General features: G+C 43.4%; 1 protein-coding gene across 2 annotated transcripts in view; it reads left to right on the top strand.

Annotated features, from left to right (window-relative positions):
- The window catches only part of sema5ba (sema domain, seven thrombospondin repeats (type 1 and type 1-like), transmembrane domain (TM) and short cytoplasmic domain, (semaphorin) 5Ba), a 517,318-nt gene that overhangs the window by 391,579 nt on the left and 101,567 nt on the right, over positions 1 to 24,172 (top strand). For both annotated transcript variants that reach the window (XM_079563383.1, XM_079563384.1), the window contains exon 9: positions 3,602 to 3,887. In XM_079563383.1, coding sequence (XP_079419509.1) covers positions 3,602 to 3,887 — 286 coding nt within the window. The remainder of the gene's footprint in view (positions 1 to 3,601; positions 3,888 to 24,172) is intronic.

A 24,172-nucleotide genomic window follows, 5' to 3' on the forward strand; every position in this document is an offset into this window, starting at 1 on the left:
TGCCATTTTCGAAGACCAGTCACTGACAGCTGTCTTTCGTGCGGTTCTGAAGATCAAAACATCAAACCGGTGTCTCATACATTTTGAAAAACATCAGCAATTACATCAAATCTATAGAAGCCCCAACTTTGAAGTCCCATCTTTGAGCTGTCGATCAAAACCGTGGACTATCTGCAAGCTGCATGACACTTGGTTTCACAATCTCTTCAAACAGATCAGTGACAGAAAGTGGAGCCCTCGGGATGTCTTTTACATTAGTCTCATCTCCAGGATTTGTTGTTTTCGTCTAAAGTAATACAATATTTGCTGATTGCATAAATATGGAAATGCAAACACAGAAACCGGCACTAAACGGCTTGTCTTATTTATTCCAAAGTGTTTGTGTATTGTGCGGTTCTAGCGCCCGACAGCAGCTGATTCAAACCAACAGCCAAATTAAGCATAAATTGAACGCCGATGCATTTCCAGGAACAAGCGCTGCTCGTCTGGCACATTTTTACGGTCTTACACAAGGAATCTAAACAAACGCCTCCTCTGTGACGTGTTGGGATTGTTTAGAATAGAGGAGGAAGCAGAAAATCAGAGCTGTTGCGAAGATTACAATGGGAACTGTGCAATTCAGCAGCTTCAACATGATCCACGATCGCATTTGAAACGTACTCATCTACAAACGAGAAGGTCGACTCTCGCCGCACAGGCTTCTTCGTTTTCTGTGGTTTGCAAACTGGGATTGACAAGGAAGAGTTTCTCGTAAGGCAAGGCAAGGCAAGTTTATTTGTAGAGCAGTTGCATAAATATAAGAAAACAAATACAATCAAATAAAAACATCAACATAGAATTAATCAATTACAGTAAGAGGCAAGAGTGTAGATAAAATACTTTCAGTTATATGCATTTTTAAGTCTTGTTTAGATTCGCTCTGTCTTTAGCACTATTTTTAAGTCTTGTTTTGACTCACTCTGTCTTTAGCACTATTTTTAAGTCTTGTTTTGACTCGCTCTGTCTTTAGCACTATTTTTAAGTCTTGTTTTGACTCGCTCTGTCTTGAGCACTATTTTTAAGTCTTCTTTGGACTCGCTCTGTCTTGAGCACTATTTCTGAGTCTTGTTATGTCTCGCTCTGTCTTTAGCACTATTTTTAAGTCTTCTTTGGACTCGCTCTGTCTTGAGCACTATTTCTGAGTCTTGTTATGTCTCGCTCTGTCTTTAGCACTATTTTTAAGTCTTCTTTGGACTCGCTCTGTCTTGAGCACTATTTTTAGGTCTTGTTTTGACTCGCTCTGTCTTGAGCACTATTTTTAAGTCTTCTTTGGACTCGCTCTGTCTTGAGCACTATTTTAAGTCTTGTTTTGTCTCGCTCTGTCTTGAGCACTATTTTTAAGTCTTGTTTTGACTCGCTTTGTCTTGAGCACTAATTTTAAGTCTTGTTTTGACTCGCTTTGTCTTGAGCACTAATTTTAAGTCTTGTTTTGTCTCACTCTGTCTTTAGCACTATTTTTAAGTCTTGTTTTGACTCGCTTTGTCTTGAGCACTAATTTTAAGTCTTGTTTTGTCTCACTCTGTCTTGAGCACTATTTTTAAATCTTGTTTTGTCTCGCTCTGTGTTTAGCACTATTTTTAAGTCTTGTTTTGTCTCACTCTGTCTTTAGCACTATTTTTAAGTCTTGTTTTGACTCGCTTTGTCTTGAGCACTAATTTTAAGTCTTGTTTTGTCTCGCTCTGTCTTGAGCACTATTTCACTCTGTCTTGAGCACTTCTTTTTTTTTCTTGCTCGTTCACACAAAGTTACCTAACCTCTGTTTTGTCGCTCCTTCTCCTCTGGACATCAACATAAAATGAATTAATTACAGTAAAAGGCAAGAGTGCAGATAAAACGCTTTCAGGCACGGGCAAAAAGAACTGTTTTCAGCCGGGATTTGAACATTGTCAGAGTTGAGGCCTGTCTCACATCCTCGTGAAGACTGTTCCAAGCAGTAATTTTTCATGGCTCCTTTTCATGCACTACGAGTATTTGTCGCCTCCAAAATCTCAGATCGAAAGCAACAAACATGTTTCATACTTAACGTCTGTCGCTTTCAATTCGAGCGACGCTGCTGCAGCAACAGCCAATCAGGAAACTCACAGCCACCGGTGCTTCTTTCTGCTCACATCGCCTTTCAAGCTAGGATTTCACCCACACGTGTTTATTCGTGGCACCTCTCGCTGCTGATATAACACAAGAAAGTGTTGCTGTCTGGGATCTGACAAGTCTGACATGATAAACCTTTACAGAAAACAGGTAGCGTGTGTGCTCTTGCATCATGCCTCACACTTGTCAGAATCATTTAGTCTGTGGGTCCATATAGGAAAAGTGTGGTTTCATGTATTTAGATTGTAAAACATTTTAAAGTCAATCAATCAATCAATTAAACTTTATTTATAAAGCGCTTTTGATGACTGAAAGGTATCGCAAAGTGCTTTACAGATTACAACATTTGAAACAATACACCTGGCACAACCTCCCATATATATATTTTATGTTAAATAAATAAATAAATAGATTAGTCAGTTAAAGGCTAAGCTAAAAAGGTGGGTCTTGAGCCTGCTCTTAAAAACATGAACGTTCTCTGCAGCCCTGAGCTCCTCCTCAGGTCTGAGCTCCTCCTCAGGTGGTTCCAGAGGCGAGGGCCGTAATATTGGAAAGACGCCTCACCATGAGTCTTTTTGTTGACTTTAGGAATAACTAGGAGACCCCTGAGGAGGGGCGAAGGGGCCGTGAAGGTTCATAAGGCAAAAGCAGTTCTGAAAGATAAGAAGGACCAAGACCATTAAAAGAACTTGCAGCGATTCTAAAACCGGTGTAATATGGTCCCGCCTCCTGGTCTTCGTCAGGACACGAGCTGCTGAATTTTGTAAAAGTTGTTAACCAGAAAGCAGTAGTCTCGCCAACCAGACTCCGCTTCTTTACAGAAGAGGGTCTGGCAACACTCCATTGCGCTTTCAAAGGAAGTGACGCAGCGATATGGAGCCTACCGACCAATCAGAGCAGCTCCCTGAACGTCACGTTGTTGCGCCTTTGTGAAACACAAGCAACCACTTCACGTAATGCTCCGGTTTGCTTGTATTCTTAAGTTTTTCTGACATAAACGACAGAAGTCATTTACTGAATTCCATGTGGCAGGAGTGCCATTGTTAATGTCCGAATGATACAACTTTCAACTCGCTGTTTCTGTCGTCACATCCGCTATGTTCTCATTGGCTGCTCTGCGCTTCGGTTGTCCCACATTAGTCCCGCCTCCAGCAGTAGCTTTTCTATGACAGGGTCGCCAGACTAGTCTCCTGTTTATTAATTAATAAACATCGGAGATTAGTCTGGATGCCAGGCTAAGAAAGCAGGGCATTACAGTAGTGGATACGACTGGTGATAAAAGCATGCATTAGCGTCTCCGTGTTGGCCCGAGAGAGAATGTTGTATGTTCCTCTTGTCATCTATTTAGCTCCTACTCATTAAATGTGCGGGAGCATCACATGTGAGAAAATTCTGTTTGGAGCTGAAAGTCACATGGAAGAGTCAAAATCCGAGGGCAATGAAGTAACTATGTGTTTATCGTCTCTCCTTCTAGAACCGCACTTCATCTCGGCCTACGACATCGGCCTCTTCACCCTCTTCTTCCTCCGGGAGAACGCGGTGGAGCACGACTGCGGGAAGACGGTTTACTCCCGCGTGGCGCGCGTCTGCAAGAACGACATCGGCGGACGCTTTCTGCTGGAGGACACCTGGACCACGTTCATGAAGGCGCGGCTCAACTGCTCCAGGTCCGGAGAGATCCCCTTCTACTACAACGAACTCCAGAGCACCTTCTACCTCCCGGAGCAGGACCTCATCTACGGCATCTTCACCACCAACGTGTGAGTACGGGCGAGGTTTCAGTTTTGTGATGAATGAACGAACTTTGGGGTCATAGTAGAGTTGATAGGTGTTGTTATTCGATCTTTAAGGTCATCGAGGTTAGTGGGTAGCGGTGGAACATGAGCGTTATCTTTTACATACCCCCACAAGGAAATAAAATCACTCACTTTGAGGTTTGGGGATTTCACAGGCCAAGCACAAAGAACAATGCCTTGGGGTTTCCTTCCGATCAATCCATCATTGGGGCATCGTTCAAGCCATTCAGAACTGAGAAAACTCCTCTCTCGAATGGTCCCTGACTCATTCCATGACGATGCTTGAGAACTGAAGCAATCCGTCATGAAAACGGTTCATTCTTTCTTACAGTCAATGATAAGATTAGGGTTCTAAGTGAGTCTGAAGTGTTAGCTTGGAAGATTGGACGAATCAACTCTCCAAAGTCTTTCAAGTTGATGACTGGACATCAGTCTGGAACTTAGTAGCACAAAACCACACATGCTCCCACCTGTTCTAGTCTTGGGTGGACACTTGAACACAAGAAAAATAATCTCTCTCTCTAGTCATCTCGATCGGCAAGCTTTAAGCCAGTATTCACCACCTATTCACGATTCTCTCAATGGCTCAGTTTGCATCATGAGCGGAACAAAAACGAGTAGCTTGTACTATGTTTCTATTGTCAATCAATCAAAGTTTTTTTCCAGAGCACTTTACAACAACGCTTGGCAGACGTAATTGCTTTACATAAAAACACAAGCAAAAACATCAACAATGAATGACATGAAACATAAAAACACCGGCAAGTATACGCGTCTAAATGTCTGAATAAGTGAGTCTTTAGCCTGGACTTAAACAGTGGCAGGTCTGCTCTACAGGGAGCGAGTTCCACAGTTTAGACCCTGCCGCGGTACCTGACCTGAGCACATCCGAAACTATCTGAGAGGAGGAGCGAAGGGCTCTGCAGGGGCGGTGGATGGACAGATGTGGCGGAGTTATGTCCATGAAGAGCTGTATTGTGATGATGAATAATGAGTTTGGGGGGTTGAATCATGATGTGGTTTGTTGATGGACAAAGGCATGACCTTACAGTAAAGAGGGTCATTCTCAATCCCTCTGTAAATTTGTGTCCGGGCCTGTCAAAGAGGAGGCTACTGTTTGCTTCTGTTGTGGATTTTCTTACTTAATAAAGCTCAAGACATTTGTCTAGTCAAAAGGTGAGGTTTAATCCATGTATGTACATGGAGAACGCACAAAGCAGTGCATCAGAGTTCTGAGGAGCAAACTCTCTGATCCAGCTAGTATATAGCGTAGGTCACAACAGCAGGAAAGACCATGTCAGTGTGGGTGTTTTTATGCAGATGAGTAGCAGACGTCCGCGATACTAATAGGAAGGCTTTTGTCTAGAAGGCTTTTATCTCAGTACAGGTCTTTGGCCTTTTGTCTTAACTTCTTTACTCCCACCTGAGCATGTTTTCTCCAAATTCTCCAAATCTAAAAGCTTCTTCAAAATAGCGACAAAATCACGAAGAAAAAAATCCAGCAAAAAAGTGACAAAAATCCAGCAAAAAAGTGACAAAAATCCAGCAAAAAAGTAACAAAAAAGTAACAAAAGTGCCATAAAAAAGTGACAAAAACACATAAGGGAAATAAAAAGTGACGACAATGGCAAAGAGGAGAGAATGAATTTGGTTTTGGCGGGTGGTAAGAGGTTAAGGGCCCGATCTTGTGCATCAAAACGTAGACGATAGCGTGACATTTTGCCTCAGTAGGAGCACTTTGTGATCTTGCCACTCCAGACTTAGCACATTTAAGTGGGTGGAGACACACATTTTCCTCCAACCAGATCGACTCCGCGTCCAGGAGAGTGGTTGTGTGGGAGTGGGGGGTGAACATGAGCTTTTGTTTTGCTTCGCGTTCACGCCAAGCGTGGGCCGTAGCTCTTTTTCTCTGGAGACGTGAACATGGTTTAGCTCACGATGGGGTGAATAAAGTTTTTAGTTTGACCTGTGAGAGCCTAAGTGAATGTCAGCCGTGTTTCCATCAGTGCAGTCGCCTCCTCTTGTGACGCCCCCTCACAGGTGGCGGAGGCGAATGGCACATATAGCGCCGCCACTCTGAAAATAATTTGCCAAGAGCCTGCGCCGCCCCGTGCACCGCCACAAGATCTGGCCCTGAGTGTGAAAAGTCAGGCAGGCAGATTCTGGCCCAGCAAGCCACCAGACAATAGGTTTGTTTGTGTATTTGCTGCGACTAGTTTTGGTGATGCTGACTGAATAAACACAACACTTCCACTTGAGTAAAAGTCTTTGATATAGTTCTGTATTTGAATCCTTCCACACCCCTGCTTAAAGGGGCTGGAAGCAAGTTCGCCATTTTATACTCACTACTGCCACCTCAGGCCATATGTGTAACTGCACCTTCTATATTAAGCTCGTGCATGACGGCAATTCGGGCCGAAGTGACACATTTTTGAGTGACCGTACAGGATTTTAGAGGCAGTTGTGGTGAACAGGTCTGAGCTCATTCTACACATTAGGACATGGCTGGAACATGTAGGGGGAGGAAAATACTTAATTTTAACATTTTTAAACTCCTTATAGTCCCTTTAAGCTGTAACCTGCACTTGCCTCGTTGCTCCATGAACGACCTTTCATCGTCCGTGTTTCAGCTCGTACACCCCGGTTACAAGCGCCTTACGTCACCGCCGTCTAAACCTCCACATTCCCTCTTAATTATGAACAATGTAGCCCGCATGAAACCCGACGCTGCAGCTGCGCGGACTATTTATTGTCTTAAGATGAAGTGGATGGAGCTGCGGAGGCCTGAGCGCTCGCCCCGCGTCAGATTTATCTTGTAAAATGAGCTCAGCGTGCGAGCGGCGGTGACGCGTTATGCTTTTAGTCTTGTTATGTTGCCAGCGCTGCACATGGCCATACATCAGCTGGAAATATGGGGCAGACTCTAGGTTAACTGCGAGCCAGATCCAGATTGCAAATAGTTGTAATTAAAACCGTTTTTATGTAATATAATGAGTCCTCTGCAAACCACAAACTCACAAAACACTGTTATTTAGACTCAGATGTTAATGCTTTTGGACATTTCTGAACCAAAATTGATTATAGAAGAAAAATATCTATTCTTACTGCCCGAAGGGTGACTCACATATTCCCTTTTTACTTGAGAAAATGGAACATCGCTGTTGTTGTTTCAAATCAACCAGAGGAGAGTTCATACCTCAGTCAGCGCGTGCACCATTGCTACGTCCCTGGTGAGCAGCGTTCTTTGGGAATGTTCTGACTTTAAACATCAGCAAAAACCTGCTTCAGTGTGAGCATGCCCTCGCTGTGTAGCTCTGGCAGACTGGTTAGCTTGTCTTCTGCCTCTCAGTGCGGGGGTCGAGGGTTATATTATGAGTGTCTCAGAGTGTGCATTCCCTTCTGTGTGAGGTTGCCAGATCCATGAGCAGAAATGGGGGTCCTTTTCTTTGACTTTTATTTAGCCATGAAAGTCCCACTGATTGGATTGAATAAATAGGTAAAGTGAGGATAGTACAAAGAGTCATTTGGGTCATTCAGCAGTCTAATCGCCGTTGGAAAAAAACTGTTTTTGCGCTCCTTCCGAAAATGCTGCAGAACAGGCTTCCTGAAGGCAGCGAGAAGAAACAGGCATGTTTTGGATGCACCATTATATCTTATTATGCTCTTTGTCCCGGACACACCAAAAATGTTTTTCCAATGGCGAGAGGTCACGATGATCTTCTCTGCGGTCCTTTCCACTCTCCTTAGCACCAGGCAGAGATGCATTTGACGAGAACGCTCTGGTGCTTCTATAGATTGTTCTTAGGATGGGTGGGGGCAGATGGGCTCGCCTCATCTGGAGCAGAATGTGCAGGCACCTCTTCACCATGGACGCCGTTTTTACATATTCAAGAACCTGGTGCGGCTGACCACCTCAACAGCGGAGTTGTTTATGACAAGAAGACCATGGCTGGGCCGGGTCTCTCTGAAGTCCACAGTGATTTCCTTCGTCTTGTTCAGGACATTCAGGATCAGGTTGTTGACTTTTCACTCGCTCACCAGCCTCTCCACCTCCTCTCTGTGGGCCAAGTCGTTGTCCTCTCTGATAAGGCCCAACACCGTCGTCCACAAACTTCACGATGTGGTTCGTGGCAGACCTCGCAGTGCAGTCATGTGTCACCAGAGTGAACGTGATGACTCCAGAGGTTTCCGACTCGCACTGACTGTGGCACCTAACACATGGGGGTACCGAAGCTCAGCGGTCCCAGTTTGTCCACCAGATACTGTGGGATGATTGTACGGAAAGCTGAATTGAAGTCCAGAAACTATATATTTTTTATTGGTAGGGGAAAAAAATGGAAAACCTTGAATAAAGCATTTGAATGATGGGGAAACCGGAGGAGACCTACGCAGTCATGAGTAGAACATATTGGGCCAGATCTTGTGGTTCTTAGCGCAGGCTGTAGAGCAGACGACTGCGCAGACGGGGGCGCTCACTGCAATCTTCAGTGTCATACCTGGCGCAAAAAGTGGGCAGGACAGGAGGGGTGGACAGACTCGCATTGCAATGTTGTGGTGCCGCCCCCTCCCCATGCTTTCCCCAGACCTGCGGAAGGCGTTCTTTAGCGAGGGGGGGTTCTCCTGTAAACGCATAACATGCATGATGCAGCGCGCAATGTTTAAAAAAGATTAAAGAAATAAAAACTGTCCCTCCGCTGCTGCAGATCCAAGGTGAGCGGGCGGGTCAGAGAGGCAGCCTCGTGTTGGACACTGTTCGAATGCGCAAAGTTACCAAATGTACAGGATTTAATTGATCAGAAACTGTCATGTCGGCTGCGGAGGAGTTGCAGAGTTATGCAGTAGTTGCAAGAAAACTGTAGCGTATTTGAACGTTTGCGCTACAGCTGCAGGATTCTTGGAGCGGCTAAATTGGGGAAAAAAAATAAAGTTGCTCTGTGTCCTGTAAAATGCGCTTCTTTCTTTTGAACTGAGCCACAAGGAGCATCATCAGGAGGTAAAGACTGACACACGATGGAAATGTCTCCTTAAAACGCAGATTAGACCTGGTGTTGTGGCACTTGAGGCATGAGTGGTTTATTTATGGAAAACTGTTGTTGTTTTGGTGTTAGGGGTGTGCGCGTTGATCTACTGTATCAAAGTAAACCCGTGCGTAGCCTACACTCAAACAGACTTTCAAGGCAATTTCGCTTTTGTTTTCAATTTGACGTCGATTCTAAGGAAGAAGACGAGGCAGCACGATGTAAAGAGGAACATAATGTGAAGGTTAACACAGAAGAGCAGCGCGAGTCGGCCTCTTTTTCTTAAACGCCCAAATGAGGCATCACACTGAACTCTAACTCGAACCCTAAGCCGGCAGATAAACAGGTCCAAGCAAAAATCCCTAAATAACAAATCCTCAAATCCAAGGCATTCACACTGCTTTGTCTGTGGGAGAGAGGAAATCTGGTCATTGGAGGAAAGCAGAGTTGTTAATGTGTTTCTCCTGCCTATCCTGTAGTTTGGAGTGAATGACTGTCTGTTTCCTCTAACGTCGCCTAAATGGCCCTGGTTTCTTATCCAGCCACAGATTGTTTTGAAGTGCCCAGCGTTTCCTCCCTCTCCTTCGCCTCATCGCGTTGTCCTAAAGTTTTATGCAAACTTATCCTGAGTCATCTCTCTCATTGCTATTCAAATGTATTCGGCGTTGTGTCTTGGGAAGGGTTGACTTCTTTCTGCTGCCGTCTGTTGCTACCTGTTCACAGCAGCCATATGTCCCAATCTGCTGCCTACACGTCTGCTCACCGAGAGCCCACAACCCCGGCGAGCGCCCGAGGGGTGACTGTCACACGCAGAGACTGTCAAACTTACGGCATTTAGAAAGACACACACAAGTTTGTAGCTCTTCCAAGAAGCCATACTTTGCTGTTTTTAGTCACTAAATGCTATTCACTGCACTATGCCACCAACCGAGCACTGTATACCTGCTCTGTGTGCGCAGGTTTGGACAACACGGTTAATATTTTTACAAGAGCAGATGCTTTGTGAATGCTTTCAATCCAAAGAAAGAAAGTAATGTGCTAGGAATGTGTTAGGAACCATGTCTTATCAATTGAGTGAACCTGCATTAAGACAAGACACTGCAGGTGAATAGGGAAACTATTTAATTTAGACATATCAAATTGAATGTATTGCAAGTTTTCTGTCATTTTGCATTTTCATCTAAAAGTAAGGCCTTTTATGCCTAAAAATGCCCCAAATTTCCCATATTTTCGGCGAGTCAGGTTTAAATTTATGTTTTAATTTGTTGAAATATCAGTAACAAATACTTTTTTCAGAGGGGGATTTGGGATATTTTGTTTTGTATAAGCTGTTTATTAGTGGAGAGAATTAAATGCCCTCAATTAATGAGACTGGATGTAGACACAAAAAAAACTTGTAGGAGTCTGTAGGTCTGTAGGGGCTACTTACATGGAGATAGTGTTGCACCAATGTGAGAAAAATGCATTTTGAGAAAATGTCCCATGAAATGACAGTTTCTCAAATAAATCTATGGAGAAACATTGAGTCAGTGCAATCATTAAAAATGTTTTTGTGAAGATTAGGTATTTTTCTGTTTCCAGGTGAAAGTTTATATGTTTAGACCAGTGGTTCTGAACCTTTAGGAGCCACGACCCCCATTATAACAGTTCATTAGGATTGTGACCCCCGCCCGGGTCAGACCATGGGAAAAACAGGGACATTAACCTATATAATTCTTAAAAAACAAAGAAAAAACAAACTTAAATTTAGAAATTTAGAATTTAGCACCCTGGTAAAATAGCATGTATGCTACAATACCATAATAATAATATTTTTTTTTATCTATATGCTCTGGCGACCCCCCAAATCTGTCTCGCGACCCCCTTGTGGGTCCCGACCCCCAGGTTGAGAACCCCTGGTTTAGACGATAAATATATAAAATGTATAGTTTACATATAAACTATAAAGTTTACGGTTTATGTACCTATCAAGTGTTATAAACTTCATATGTAAAGTTCATTATTGCCATAATTGATGAGACAATTGTTTTAGGGAAATTGAGACCAACCTGAAAAAAAAAAAAGAGTTGAGCCTGTAGTGTCTCTCCCCTTAGATATTGGTCCAAACTGGGACTAAATAATAACAAAGCACAGCTAAAGTGGTTACATATTAGCCTGTGTACTGTAATAGAACTATTAAAAAAAAGGTTTTGAAAGGCCCTCGCTGCCAGCTCGACCTGCACCCCAACACGAACGCTTAGATCTTTCTCTGAAAAGGGACTTAACCACTGCTAATCCACGGACAAAACAGAACTAAACTGTGACATAAACTTTGACTTAACTAGGATTCACAAATAAACAAAAGAGATGGATTAAACCAGGATCACACCAGGGCTAAACCATGACTTAACAAGGGCATCATCCCTAAATATGTCTGTGTTTGTCGGGATATATATTGTTGGCCTAACACCTCATCAATGCAGCAAAAGCATCTGAAAAACAGAGCTCAATGCAAATACTGTGATCTGTTTGCTACTTCAGTTCATCTTCTATAACCATGCTTTTTACATAATGATGAATTTATGAACCAGTGACCCAAGGAAAGTGGTCAGTTACACCCAATGCATAGGGGCATGTGTCCCAAAATGTATAAGAGCTAAACCAGGGCAGTATTTAAGTCAAAAGTTTGAAAACGCTTTTCGATGTATTGGTTTTTCCTTTTATTTCAATACTATTTACATTGTAGATTCTCACTGAACACATGTAGAATTATGTTTTAACAAAAAAAAGTTTCCATCAATTCTTCAAAATGGCCGCCTTTTGCTTTGATTACTCCTTTGCGATGTCGTCACAGGAATAGTTTTCACTTCGCAAAGGGCGGCAATTTTGAAGAGTTAATGATATAAAACACGTGTCACCCTATTTTATTACATAATCCCATGTGTTCATTCATGTTTCCAAACTTCTGACCTGCACTGTCATTTCAAACATTACCTAAACATCCTTGTGAGTTCATCCTAATGGTTTTCAGTGCGGACAGAACCTGCCGGAGCCAAACGCACACAGTCTCAGGACCCGCCGCTCCATCACACCGCGTTAAATGAGAAGCAAAGCCCAAACTGGACATGCTCCAGCTCTTTATCCAAACCGTCTTCTGTCTCCCGGCCGCTCCCCCTGGCGCAGTCCGACCGCCCTCCTCCTCCCTCCGAACCCCCCCTCGCCGCCCCTTCATCGGCACAAATGTAAATGCAATCACCGCGAACGCCGTCTCCATCTGTCGGTCCAAATTGAACAGGCTCGGAGCGGGTCCCGCGGGTGCTGGGCTCTGAGCAGGAGAAGTGCTTAGGCGTGTGAGGCGCATTAGCGAAGCCTCCCCAAAGCGCAGGGACTGACCTCTTTCTCGGGCCCAAACCTGTCCCACGATCACACAGAGGGAACTGTCTTTGATTCTGTGGAGATGGTTAAAGACTGATTCTGTGTACTGGAACTGGGCCTCTTTGGGTTAGTTTTAAACATGGGGATAGATCTTATTGTGATGTTTCTCTACACAGTTGGTTCAATTGAATTCAAGCAAAATTTGTGTGGTTTTTTTTTGGGCAAATTGTGTCTAAAAAGGCGTAAAAAAAAAACAGAAATGGAACTAAATTTGGTAAACAAATCTCGCAACAAAGACAGGGGTGGGCATGTTTGCTTGGTGAGGGGCCGTTTTTCTTCATCATCAAAAGACTAAGGGCCAAAACCCCAATAGTAGCCCGAAGTAAAGCACGACTTTCAACAAACACAATCGGCCCGGGACTTTTGGGTCAACACCGGCCCTTCAAAAAAATATCATATTCATATTCAATGCAATAGTCGAGGTGATGACCAAAACAATAAGCCCTTGGCTTGAACTAAAACCGTATAAGCTACGAATCGAGGACAATAGTTGCATTTTGTTTCTGCCGAATTCAAGCTAACACCTCAGAGACTCAACACTTTAACCTTTTCATTTATAACTTGAAGGAACTTTTGTAAAATTTCTAAACAATTTTAAAATGTGAGTTCCGTTAATGAAGTTCCACTCGCGACACAAATAAACTTCTCAAAACCAACCAAATGATTCCAAAGTAGATTGAAGATGAAACGGCAAAACTCACCTCAGAGTCAGAGAGGTGAGGAGTGAGAACAGAAATCCCAAAAAGGGAAAAAACATTGTAAATCCTTTTAATGGAAACTAGAACATTTCCAAACTGCACTGACGACGAGGGGCAAGACAGAGTCACATGACAACTCCCAGCATGCACTTTTTTGCAAACATTTGTCTAAAATGTATAAAAAATAGAGGTCTGAGGTTCTGTGGGTCCTGGAGGGAGTTACAATAAACTATTTCCTCTTATATTCACAGTGTGAGGGGCATGAGTGTTATGTCCCAGAGGCCCATTGCTCATCTATTATAGAAAACGCTATCTCAATGGCCGCCGCCTGGGCGCCGCCATGTTTATTTCCCATACCGCCTTTGAAGCTAAGCAGGGACGGGCCTGGTTAGGACTGGGATGGGAGACCGTTTGGGAACACCTGGAAGCCTGGCGACAGTACTGAGTGTGTGCGTGGTTCGTGCTGCCGTGCGTGTGCGCGCATCCAAACAGGGCAGTGTGTGCGTATGTGTGTGTGTGCGCGCGCGCGCGTGTGTGTGCGCGTGTATGTGTGCGCGCGCATCCAAACAGGCCGATGTGTGTCATCTCACTCACCGCTAACCTGCAGCTGTAGACGCTCCGCACAGGTACATGCGTAAGATCCAATCCTGACCGTATTCCGTCTCCAAAGCTTTGTCTCCGAAAAAAAATACACGCAAAACATTGCCCAAAACCTGCTCTAACACGAGCCTCTAATCAAACGCGCTGCTCCGACTGATTTATCCTCCGTGTGAGTCAAAGCGACAATGAAACTAACACTTAACGAGCGCATGGCCTGCACTGCGTAGTTTTTTTCTTTTCTTTTTTTTACTTTGCTGCTTTACCATTCCTTTTCTCTTTTGCTTTCACGTATTGTGAGCCCAGAGGTACATTTTATTCTAAAGCAGCTTTGAAAGCATTGCCAACTTTATTGTAAGGTTATAAATACTGTCTAACCACGATCATTAGGCTATTTCATTTCAAAACCAACTTCTTATTTTTTTTGATTGTACACTACCGTGATGCACCAAACCACGGGTCCTGCACCGTGAACTAAACCGTTAGAGCTGAACCCCTAATATTTATCCATAATTATTCCACTGTCTCTTGAATTCTGTTCCCTGAGTTTAGTGAACATATTGTTGTTGTAGTTTATAAGACAGGAGTACGGGTGCATCAAATACTCCAATTGCAGTTTGTTTGAAATTAGTTTTAGCATTCCTTATTTTACACATTTGTCGTGGCCATAGTTTTTGGAATGGGTTGGGAACCACTGGTCTACAGCTGAACTGTGTGACGGGTTGGACATTTCTTTGTAATCACTCATAATCTCAGAATATCACATGTGGAGACTAGCGAGGCCCGGCCGAAGGCCGGGTCTCAGCTAGTTATAGAGATTATCTGGGAACTATGACACAATACTCGTGCCTCCTGAGGGGTATAAAAGGCGTCACATCCCTCTATCGGAGGAGTTGTGTAATTGCATCTATGTAAAGATAGGGCCGATGAAACAGGCCATATCTCAGTCTGACTGGCCCAACCGGCCCAAAAGTACGTCGGCCCACCGGGAACACTCCCGAATCTCCCGATGGCCAGTCCAGCCCTGAATGCCAGTGTTGTACATCATATATGGCTTAATTTGGTGTTTTGCTAAGACATTTTATAAGAATTGACAGTATTTTTTCACATTTTTGAGTACTTTAGCAAGCATTTGATCTCTGATTTCTAAAATGTTATTTCTCAATATCATCTTGAGGGCCAGAGGTTTGATGATGGAGGGCCGGATTTGGCCCCCTGACCTGACGTTACCTACCACTGCCCTAGGATCTATCTGCATCCAGAGGACTTCTGAGGTTTACATTTTTGACCACTCACTGGGTAGTAACGTCATCATAAATAAGGGCCTAGCTCATCTGAGAGTTGTGGAGATGTTGCAGAGATGTTGCAGAGATGTTGCGGAGACTGCTGCTCGGACTTATTGCATGCATACAAAGGGACTATCTCACCCGCCTGGAGACTAGTTCGAGACTAGAGTCACCGCTAATCACGGAGATGTCTCTAATAGGTCCCCTGTCTCTACTACGTCCTCTGGCAATAAGGCGAGTCTCCAGGTAGTCTCAGTGAAAACAAACAGGTTTAAGCAGTCTCAAGCAGCTGTGACAATGTGTATTTATATTTGTTGTCCTCAGATCTCAAAGAGTTGTTTCTTTGAGATCTCCTTGGTTTCTGAGACATTGCAGGGACGTCACAGAAACGTTTCACAGGTCAAAACAAATAGTGTTTGCGACACAACTGCTTGAGTCCGCATAGACCTTTCGGAGATCTGTCAGCATGAAGGCTTTATCCAAGTCTCCACTGAAATTTAACTTCGTTTTCACCAAGACTTCCTGGAGACACGCCTTATTTCCAGGGGACGTCCAGCGGCAACTCGAGTCTCCAACTAGTCTCCAGGCCGGTGAGATGAACTCTTTAACCCCTTAACTCCCACCTGAACCGAGCACATTTTCTCCAGTTTGGCTTCACCCCAGTCCAAAAGCTTCTGGAAAAAAGCTGTGAAAATAGCGACAAAACTGAGACGAAAACAAGGATGGAAATGTGACAAAAAAGCGAGAAAACATTGACAAAAAGTGACGAAAAATTGATGAAAAAGTGGCAAAAATGTCACAAGAAATGGACAAAAAAATGACAAAAATGTGACAAAAAATGACTAAAATGTGACAAAAAATGATACAAATTTGATTAAAAAATGTGACAAAAAATGACAAAAATGTGACAAAAAATTACAAAAATGGAACAAAAAAAGGACAAAAATGTGAAAAAATTTGATAAAAAATTTACAAAAAAATTACAAAAATGTGACAAAATTTGACAAAAAAATGACAAAAATGTGATAAAAATTTGACCAAAAAAATTACAAAAAATTGACAAAAAATTACAAAAATGGAACAAAATGTGACAAAAAAAGGACAAAAATGTGAAAAAAATTTGATAAAAATTTGACCGAAAAATGACAAAACGTTTACAAAAACTGACAAAAAAATGACAAAAAAAGTTACAAAAATGCTTTTTGCTTTTCCATACTGTGATATGTCCTTACCTGAGCTTAGACGAGTTGATACGTACCTGTCTGGTCTTTGTGTCCGTGGAAGAATGTGGTATCTTCCAACTTCACCCCCGTTTGGACCTATAGGAACACATTGGGAGAGGCCAAAGGCTAACATCATCTTTGGTCATTTTGCGAGACTGAGGGCGCACACAACAACCACACAGGTACGCATCAACTCGTCTAAGCTCAGGTAAAAGCATATCTCAGTATGTAAAAACGGTGGCCTCTCTCGTCCCTCTGTCACGGAGGCCGTTCTCATAAAGTTTAAAAGCAGAAAGAACCATGGAGATAAATTATCACTCACAGAAGCACCATCTAACAAAATAGTTGACCTCCCGAGCACCACCAGGCCGAGATCAAGAGCAAATCAGGACTAAACTATGTCCTGATTAAACTATGTCAAAAAGATCTAAGATACACCTAAATTAACCTGCCGGATAGACAGACAGAAAGATTGAATAGTATAGAGAAAGAGATGAGAGAACAGCCATAACTTTGATGTGGTCACTTCAGTGTCTAGTTCCTCTTTGGTTTTTACAGATAACACTCCACAGCTCTGTCTCTCCGACACGAGCTGTGAGTGGAGATCAGACAGACTGAAGTGTCCATTAATCCACAGCTAAAGCTAAACCCGTCTGGAGAGGGAGACGGGGCTCTGATAATGAAGAGCAGTGTGTTACACTAAGGCTGCCAAACGTTGAGCAATGTTGCAGTGTGTCCATGGGAACATATGGGCTGGTAACACAAAAGCCTGCGGAGCCTCGGAGTATATGGAGGTCTTCTTATTGTTGATAGCATTCGCCCCACATTTGATGGAAATTCGTGATTGGTTATGAACTGTTTCTTTTTTTTCTGTGGTCCTTCTCTCCACCACGCCTGTGTGGCTTAGCTGCGAGTCTTACCCGGATACCTCCTTGTTTGTTTCCTGTAGTGCCTCTTGTGACGCCACCACTGTGCTGTGAGTGTGGGGGGCTCTTGGTGCCTCTCCAGTGTTTCAGAAGAAGAAGTCTATGGATTTGTAGGTCTCAAACAGTCAAAAAGACCTTTAGATCTGTTTTCTTCTTCACTTTCCGCGTCGCCGTTTCCTCTGGACATTTTACCCATGTCCAAAAGCGACAAGATTGAAATTTGAACTGCGGCGCTAGTACACGCAAGGAGAGACAAGCTGTTCTCTGCCGAATGTTATAGCGTGTGTCAGAGGTGGGAGACTCGATTTTCGGGACTTACTTGACCAAAGCTCCAACAAGACTTGACTCGACTTGGGACTTGCTGTTTGTGAAATCTTGGGGGGCTTTTCAGTGTTTTAAGGCGTTCTCAGGAAAGTTACAGCATGTAGTATCTATTTTCCACACAGAGCCCAGTGACAGCGGGACTGAAGGCTGCGCTAAATCTACTTTGAGCAGGGGCGAATCCGAGTATACAGGGGCTGGGGCAGTACAGGGGAACCACTGACAGAAAACTGCCGGAAACGAACAAAAATAAAAATATGATTTTATATTTGTCTTTCAGACTGCAGGGAAAAGCAGCTCATGTTTCTGAAGACTCTCTTTCATTTTTTTTTTTTTAAGTAGGCCCACCGCACCCCCTTCCTTAAAGGGACTATGCAGAGTTTCAAAATGTTAAAACTAAAGTATTTTCCTCCCCCTATTTGTTCCAGCCATGTCCTAATGTGTAGAATGAGCCCAGACCTGTTCACCACAACTGCCTCTAAAATCCTGCACTGTCACTCAAAAAAGTGTTAATTCGGGTCCGAAGTGCCGTCATGCACGAGCTTGAAGGGATATTTCAGGATTTTTGACATAGGGCCTCATTTCCTAGTTATCCAGAGTGTTGCTGATTTCTGGTGCTTGGTGCTAGGCTAGTGCAAGGCTAGCGCATGTCTATGGTATCAGCTAGCCTGCATTAAAAACAGTCCACAGCTCCACAGAGCACCTGAGGCAAATCACTTATAACGCCAGACTAACCATATAAATGTCTGTGTCCATAGAATCATTTTGACCATTTTGCATTTAAAATACTTTATATTTGAGCAGCATCAGCTTCGTGGTTGTATAAGCTACGCAGCGGCGGAGTGATCTGCTAGAAAATAGTCCCTCAAAATGCGATCATTCATGTGATGCAGGTCAGTTATATTCCAAAACTCTCTCTCTCTACTCTATGGACACAGACATTGATATGGTTAGTCTAATGCAGGCTAGCTGAACTGACCATAGAAATGCGCTAGCGCGACGAAACTCTTCAAATACAAGAACTGTATAAATTACAAAAAAAATATCTCCAGAAATCAGCAACACTCTGGAAAACTAGGAAATGAGGCCCTATGTCAAAAATCCTGAAATATCCCTTTAATATAGAGACTGCAGTTGCGGGTAAGACACATACAATGACCAACTTGCATCTAGTCTCTTTAAAATGCTGTAATTGTGTACATAGACTTCAGCATTAAATATACATTTAATTTTGTGGCGATCAAATAACAGTTAGACTTTAAATCCACATCCATTCGATTTGGAAAAGTTTTATTTCAGCCAATATGTTCAAAATCACTAAATCTTGCATGTTTTCAATTGGATTAAACATATTTTGAAAAGAAGAATTAGGCTGAACGCCGACGTTTGCGACTTGAGGTGACTTGCCGGCAAAAGAAAGGCTTGACTTGACTTGACTCCATGACCAATTGACTTGGACTTGCTTGGGACTTGGGCCTTCGCGACTTGGACGTGCATTTAGTGACTTACTCCCCCCTCTGGCATGCACTTCTTGCAACACAAATTTGAAAACATTGCCATGAATCAAACAAGTTCTATTTTTGCCGCCCGTTGTCCGCCGCCTCTCAGACAGGCGCTAAAACGGTCAAATTGGAGGGACACTCTTCCCCTCCCCCTGGCGTGCTTTAACCCCTTTTAGTCTTCCTGTAAAAGCCTCTATTTTGGTCTCGCCGTTGCAGCGCTGCAGGATCGGCCCGTATCGCCCCACACAAAGAGCAGCCGCGTCTCCATTCTCTTCGGGAAAGGAGCGGCTAAAATTACACTATCGGCCCCGGTGTGGTGGTGGATGTACCTGCGGGGAAGGAAAACGCTCCAGTCAGCAGAGTGGGGCGTGCATGGGGGGCACAAATTGAACATAGCTGCCGGGATTAGGCGTATTTTTAAAGCCTCGCAACACAAACACGGCGGGGCTGTGGCCTGGAGGAGACGCGCTCAGACGGGCCTGAGTCAGCAGCAGCAGCAGCTCCAGCACCGCTACACAGGCCTTTGTACTGCAAGAAGATACAAGGAGAGCATCAGGAGTATTGGAAGAGTGGGTGGTGGGGAGTTTGGCAACACTCGGGCAGCTCAATACAAGTGTAAGCCATTATTATTACTTAGAGCGGCTCTAATTAAGGCGAGACACGGCAGGTGAAAACATCAGATTCTCAGGCATTGGTTGTTGTTTTGTTCGTTTTCTCCCATAGCGTCTTAAATTTAATGTTAAATTGACCAAACTCACCCTTTACGAAGCTTTTTTAACCCCTTAGCTCCCACCTGAACCGAGCACATTTTCTCCAGTTTGGCTTTACCCCCAGTCCAAAAGCTTCTGGAAAAAAGGTGTGAAAATAGCAACAAAACTGAGACAAAAACAATGATGGAAATGTGACAAAAAAGTGAGAAAATATTGACAAAAAAGTGAGGAAAGATTGATGAAAAAGTGGCAAAAATGTGACAAAAAAAGGAGAAAAATTTGATAAAAAATTGACGAAAATGTGACAAAAAACACAAAAATGTGACAAAAATGTGATAAAAATTTGACAAAAAAATGACAAAATTTGATAAAAAATTGACAAAAATGTGAGAAAACATTGACAAGAAAGTGAGGAAAGATTGATGAAAAAGTGGCAAAAATGTCACAAAAATGTCACAACAAATTGACAAATAATTGACGAAAAATTGACAAAAAAATGACAAAAAAATGACTAAAAAATGACATAAATGTGATAAAAATTTGACCAAAAAATGACAAAAATGTGACAAAAACAAAACAAAAATGTGATCAAAATTTGACCAAAAAAAAGACAAAAAAGTTACAAAAATGAGTTGAATACCCAACAAAAAAATGATGGAAAAAAAATCTAATGACATGAGGAAAAAGATCCTCTCGGTTCAGGCGGGAGTTAAGAGGTTAATGACTTTTTGCTCTCTAAGTCTCTAAGTTGGAAGTCACTACAACAGTGCCTCATCTTTCAGGATTATTGACATATTTGGCATCCATGTGTAGCACGAAAGGCAACTGAGATGCAGCTATAATCCAAACACGTTCCTCTCCTTTCTTGTAGACAGCAGTGGCAAAGGTAAACACAGAGACTACACTCCTGCATCTCCACTTGAATACCTCCTACAGACTTTTTCCAGTCGTGTCCTTAACAATATTTTCTATGTTTATCAGTGAGATTTTTAACATGTAATCCCTAGCCTGATTTATTGAATTTTGAATCCTATAAAACAAGACCAAATTGGATCGGATCAACTTATATAATTATATCCACACAAAGACAAAACACTTATATTTTCAGAAACTCTCTTTGTAAGCGCAAAGCCGGTTTAGTAAATGTGTGCGTCCATATGGGTCGACTCAGGTCTGTGAAAGCGGTGCAGTTCATCTTCCAGGCCGGTGTGAGGCGCTGTGACGCTAACACAGATGATAGAACAAGATGTAGAGGCGCATGCGCAGTAAACTCATGTGGAATGTAAACAGTGAAAATGAAACTGATTGATCCCTGATGAAGGATTTAGGATCTACAGAAGAGACGAGGAGGAGAGTTTATTCTTCAGACGTAACGGGACTAAAGCAGAAAAACCTGTCAGTGACTTTTACTGTTGGCCATGTTTTTCTACTTGTCACCTGAGCGGAGTAAAACCATCATAGATCCAGGAGTAAAACTCATTATAAGGTCTGTTACGGATGGGGATTTTCAGCCCCGGTGCACTCCCGTTATTTCTGTTTATAATTTCTGTTTTGTTTAATATATGCGAAACCGCTTGGCGAGGCCCGCCGTATGACTGGTCCGCACCTGTTCCGCCGGCTCGCCACGGATTGGACAACCGACACCACGGCGGACCAATCCACAGACCAGGCTCGTCAACCGGCTTGCGAATCAGAATCAGTACCTGGAAGGCCACTTCCGATAAAGCAAAGGACTTTCGCCTTGTTCGAGGCGGCTGGGAGTTGAGCAACCCAGTTCGCCTTAGCGTCGTTATGTTCTGTCACTATGGCTAGCCGAAATTTGTTAGTGACTTGTTTGTTTCAGTTCAGACGCTTCGTTTAGTATTAGTTCCTTAAGTTGTGTTGTTTGTTTTAGGAACTAATTTGAATATTTGTTTGAATCTTTGTTGGCTAACTTTTCTAAGTAGTTCTTATGTTGTTCGTTTTCATCTTTTGGATTTCGTTAGTGTTATTTTTGTTTTACCCGTTGGGCCTCCTTTTCTTCCCTTATTCCTTATTTTTGTGAGAATAAAATGCGCAGTTTTAGTTTTCAATCTACTGTGTTCCGTCCTTTGTTCCCTAGACCATAGAGGGCGTAACAAGGTCAGTAGATTATGGATCACAGACACCACTCTGGAGCTGTGATGTCATTGTTTTAGTAAAAGTTGCGGAGACATCGTAACAACGGCGCCAGGTAAGCGGCATTTTGAGATCTTTCCACTCTGGGACCTAGTTTGGAAAATGTCAGTTTACAGACCCCCAAAACGCCGGGCTCGTATGGACGATACACTGGATTGATGCATTTGGTCCTCAGCTTGACTTTGTACGGACAGGGCCTAGGTTGAGTTCATATCACGGCACACATTTTCAACATGTCCAGAGGCTTCAACATCAGAGAGAAGATTGAGACATGCACACAAGAATCTCACGCATTTCAGAACAGATTTGAGGAGATCTGAACTGCAGCCTCAGCACTTTATTTGAGAGCTGCCGTGGGGAGTCTCACAGCGAAGGGTCTTCCCAGGTGGAGTCCGCAGGTTCAACCCTCGCTCCTCTTTCACAAATCCATCTACAACAAGGTCTTCTCTGGGTGCCCCTTGACGACTCTCCTCTGTGGGACTTTTATAACGTGTTTTGTCACACCCCGCCGCGCCGAACATGCAGTTGTTTGTGTCGGCGTTGACAGCGGCGGCCACGCTCGTCCCCGCACCTGTCTCTCCGCCTAAACTCGGAGACAAAGGCGCTCTGCCGTTCCCCATTGTTGCCTCGGCGTTGTTCCCGCCTGCGTGTTCCTGTCTGCCGGTGTCGGGACGTCAGCGCGCAACATAATAACCCTCCGCTGGAATCGCCGCGTTGCCGTTGCCACGCGTCACCCCCCCGAATGTAGTCCTTTTGTTGTTGTTTTTTTCTTGCTCCCGGAGAATATGACGCGCGGCTCTTGCGGCGTTGCCGTGTGCAGGCTGTAATGACTTTGTCCAGACTGCAGCGACAGAGGAATAATACAATGTTGCCCTGGAAACTAAGGGGCGACAAAAAAGCAAGATGCAATTAGGAAGCCGCGCGGCGCTGTCCTCTTCCTCTGCATCCGCCGCTCTCACAACAACCAACTTCATTTTTGTGTTCGCTACAAACACAAACCTGACTCTCTTGGCTGCTCTAACCGATAGTTTCCTCTACCCAGGTGGAAGAAGTACTCAAGAAGTACAGATACAGGAGCCACACTTTTACTTAAAGGGGGGGTATTACAAGCTTTACATCATGTTATTCTGTCATTCCCTCATTAAAAACATGGCTGAAGTGTTGCCTTGGCACATTCACGTATTTTTGAGTAATCTGTAAAAACTCTGATGGCGGCCATTTTAGGGCTAGGTTTGCCTGAGTCCTCCTAGGAACGCCCCCACCTCCTGGAGACGCCTCCGAGCTTTCGTCACCAGCCGAGTAACCAACCACTGCTCCTCAGCAGAACCCCCTCCCCACTGATGCCACAGACAGCGTGTGGAGGGGGCGTGTCGGAAAGGCTCAGAGGTTCTTAAAGAGACAGAGGCCTATTTCAAGACATTCACTACAGCCATTTTGAGAGAGACATTTTATACAAGGCAGTTATTCTAATTTACTGCATTTATAGAAAAATGACAGAAATGTGACCAAATGTGACAAAAAATGACGAAAAATATGACCAAAAAATGACAAAAATGTCACCTTCTGTTACAGACCAACAGAAGGTTTGGTCATCATTGTAGTGTGATATAGACTGGTGCTATGTGATTGAAAAAAGCAGAATATCCCCTCTTTAAGCAAAAGTATCAGATCAATATTGTATCTGATCAAACGTATCCACTTTGAAATATTATATAAAACAAATAAACGCATTCGGCAGACTTTTTTAAACCACTGAAAGAGTCTAATGTGTGTTGTGTCCACCTTGCTCCTCCTACAGAGCATGCTCCATGAAAGGACGGGAAGCTTTGACCGGCCACAAGCCTCCACAATGCTCCCGGGCCTGTGAATCAAAGCATCAGGCTTGAACTCTTTAATTCTGCTTCACAAAAACCAGCATGGTTGACCTCTTTCCCCCTGCCTTAACTGAGCCCATTTTCTCCAGTCCAGCTTTACCCGAATCTAAAAGCTTCTCGACTGGAGAGTTCACAGTCTATATGTAGGCCTGGGTAAACACCTCGTTTGATAGCTAGGGCCTAGCTCTTTCCTTGTTTATGTTGTCAGATTTTCGTTATTATTTGGGGGTTTTTGTTGCATTTTCTTTGTTTTCTTCAAGGGGTTTTTGTCACATTTTGGTGGTTTCATCGCAGTAAAATTACACAAAGAACTAAATGTGGCCAAAGCTCTACAAAAAAGCAATGAGAATGTGACAGAAACCCAACAAAATGCAACCAAAACTTGACAACAGAGACTTGATTTGCAATAAGTATGAATGCACGTGTACCAGAAGTAGTGTTAAATTTTCAATTATAAAAGTCCTTGAAGCCTTAAAGGGGGATTAATGAAACTTTATGTGAAAAAACAAACTTGATTTTCGTT

This window comes from Gobius niger (assembly GCF_951799975.1).
Source record: "Gobius niger genome assembly, chromosome: 9".
In the NCBI taxonomy this organism is placed as follows: domain Eukaryota; kingdom Metazoa; phylum Chordata; class Actinopteri; order Gobiiformes; family Gobiidae; genus Gobius; species Gobius niger.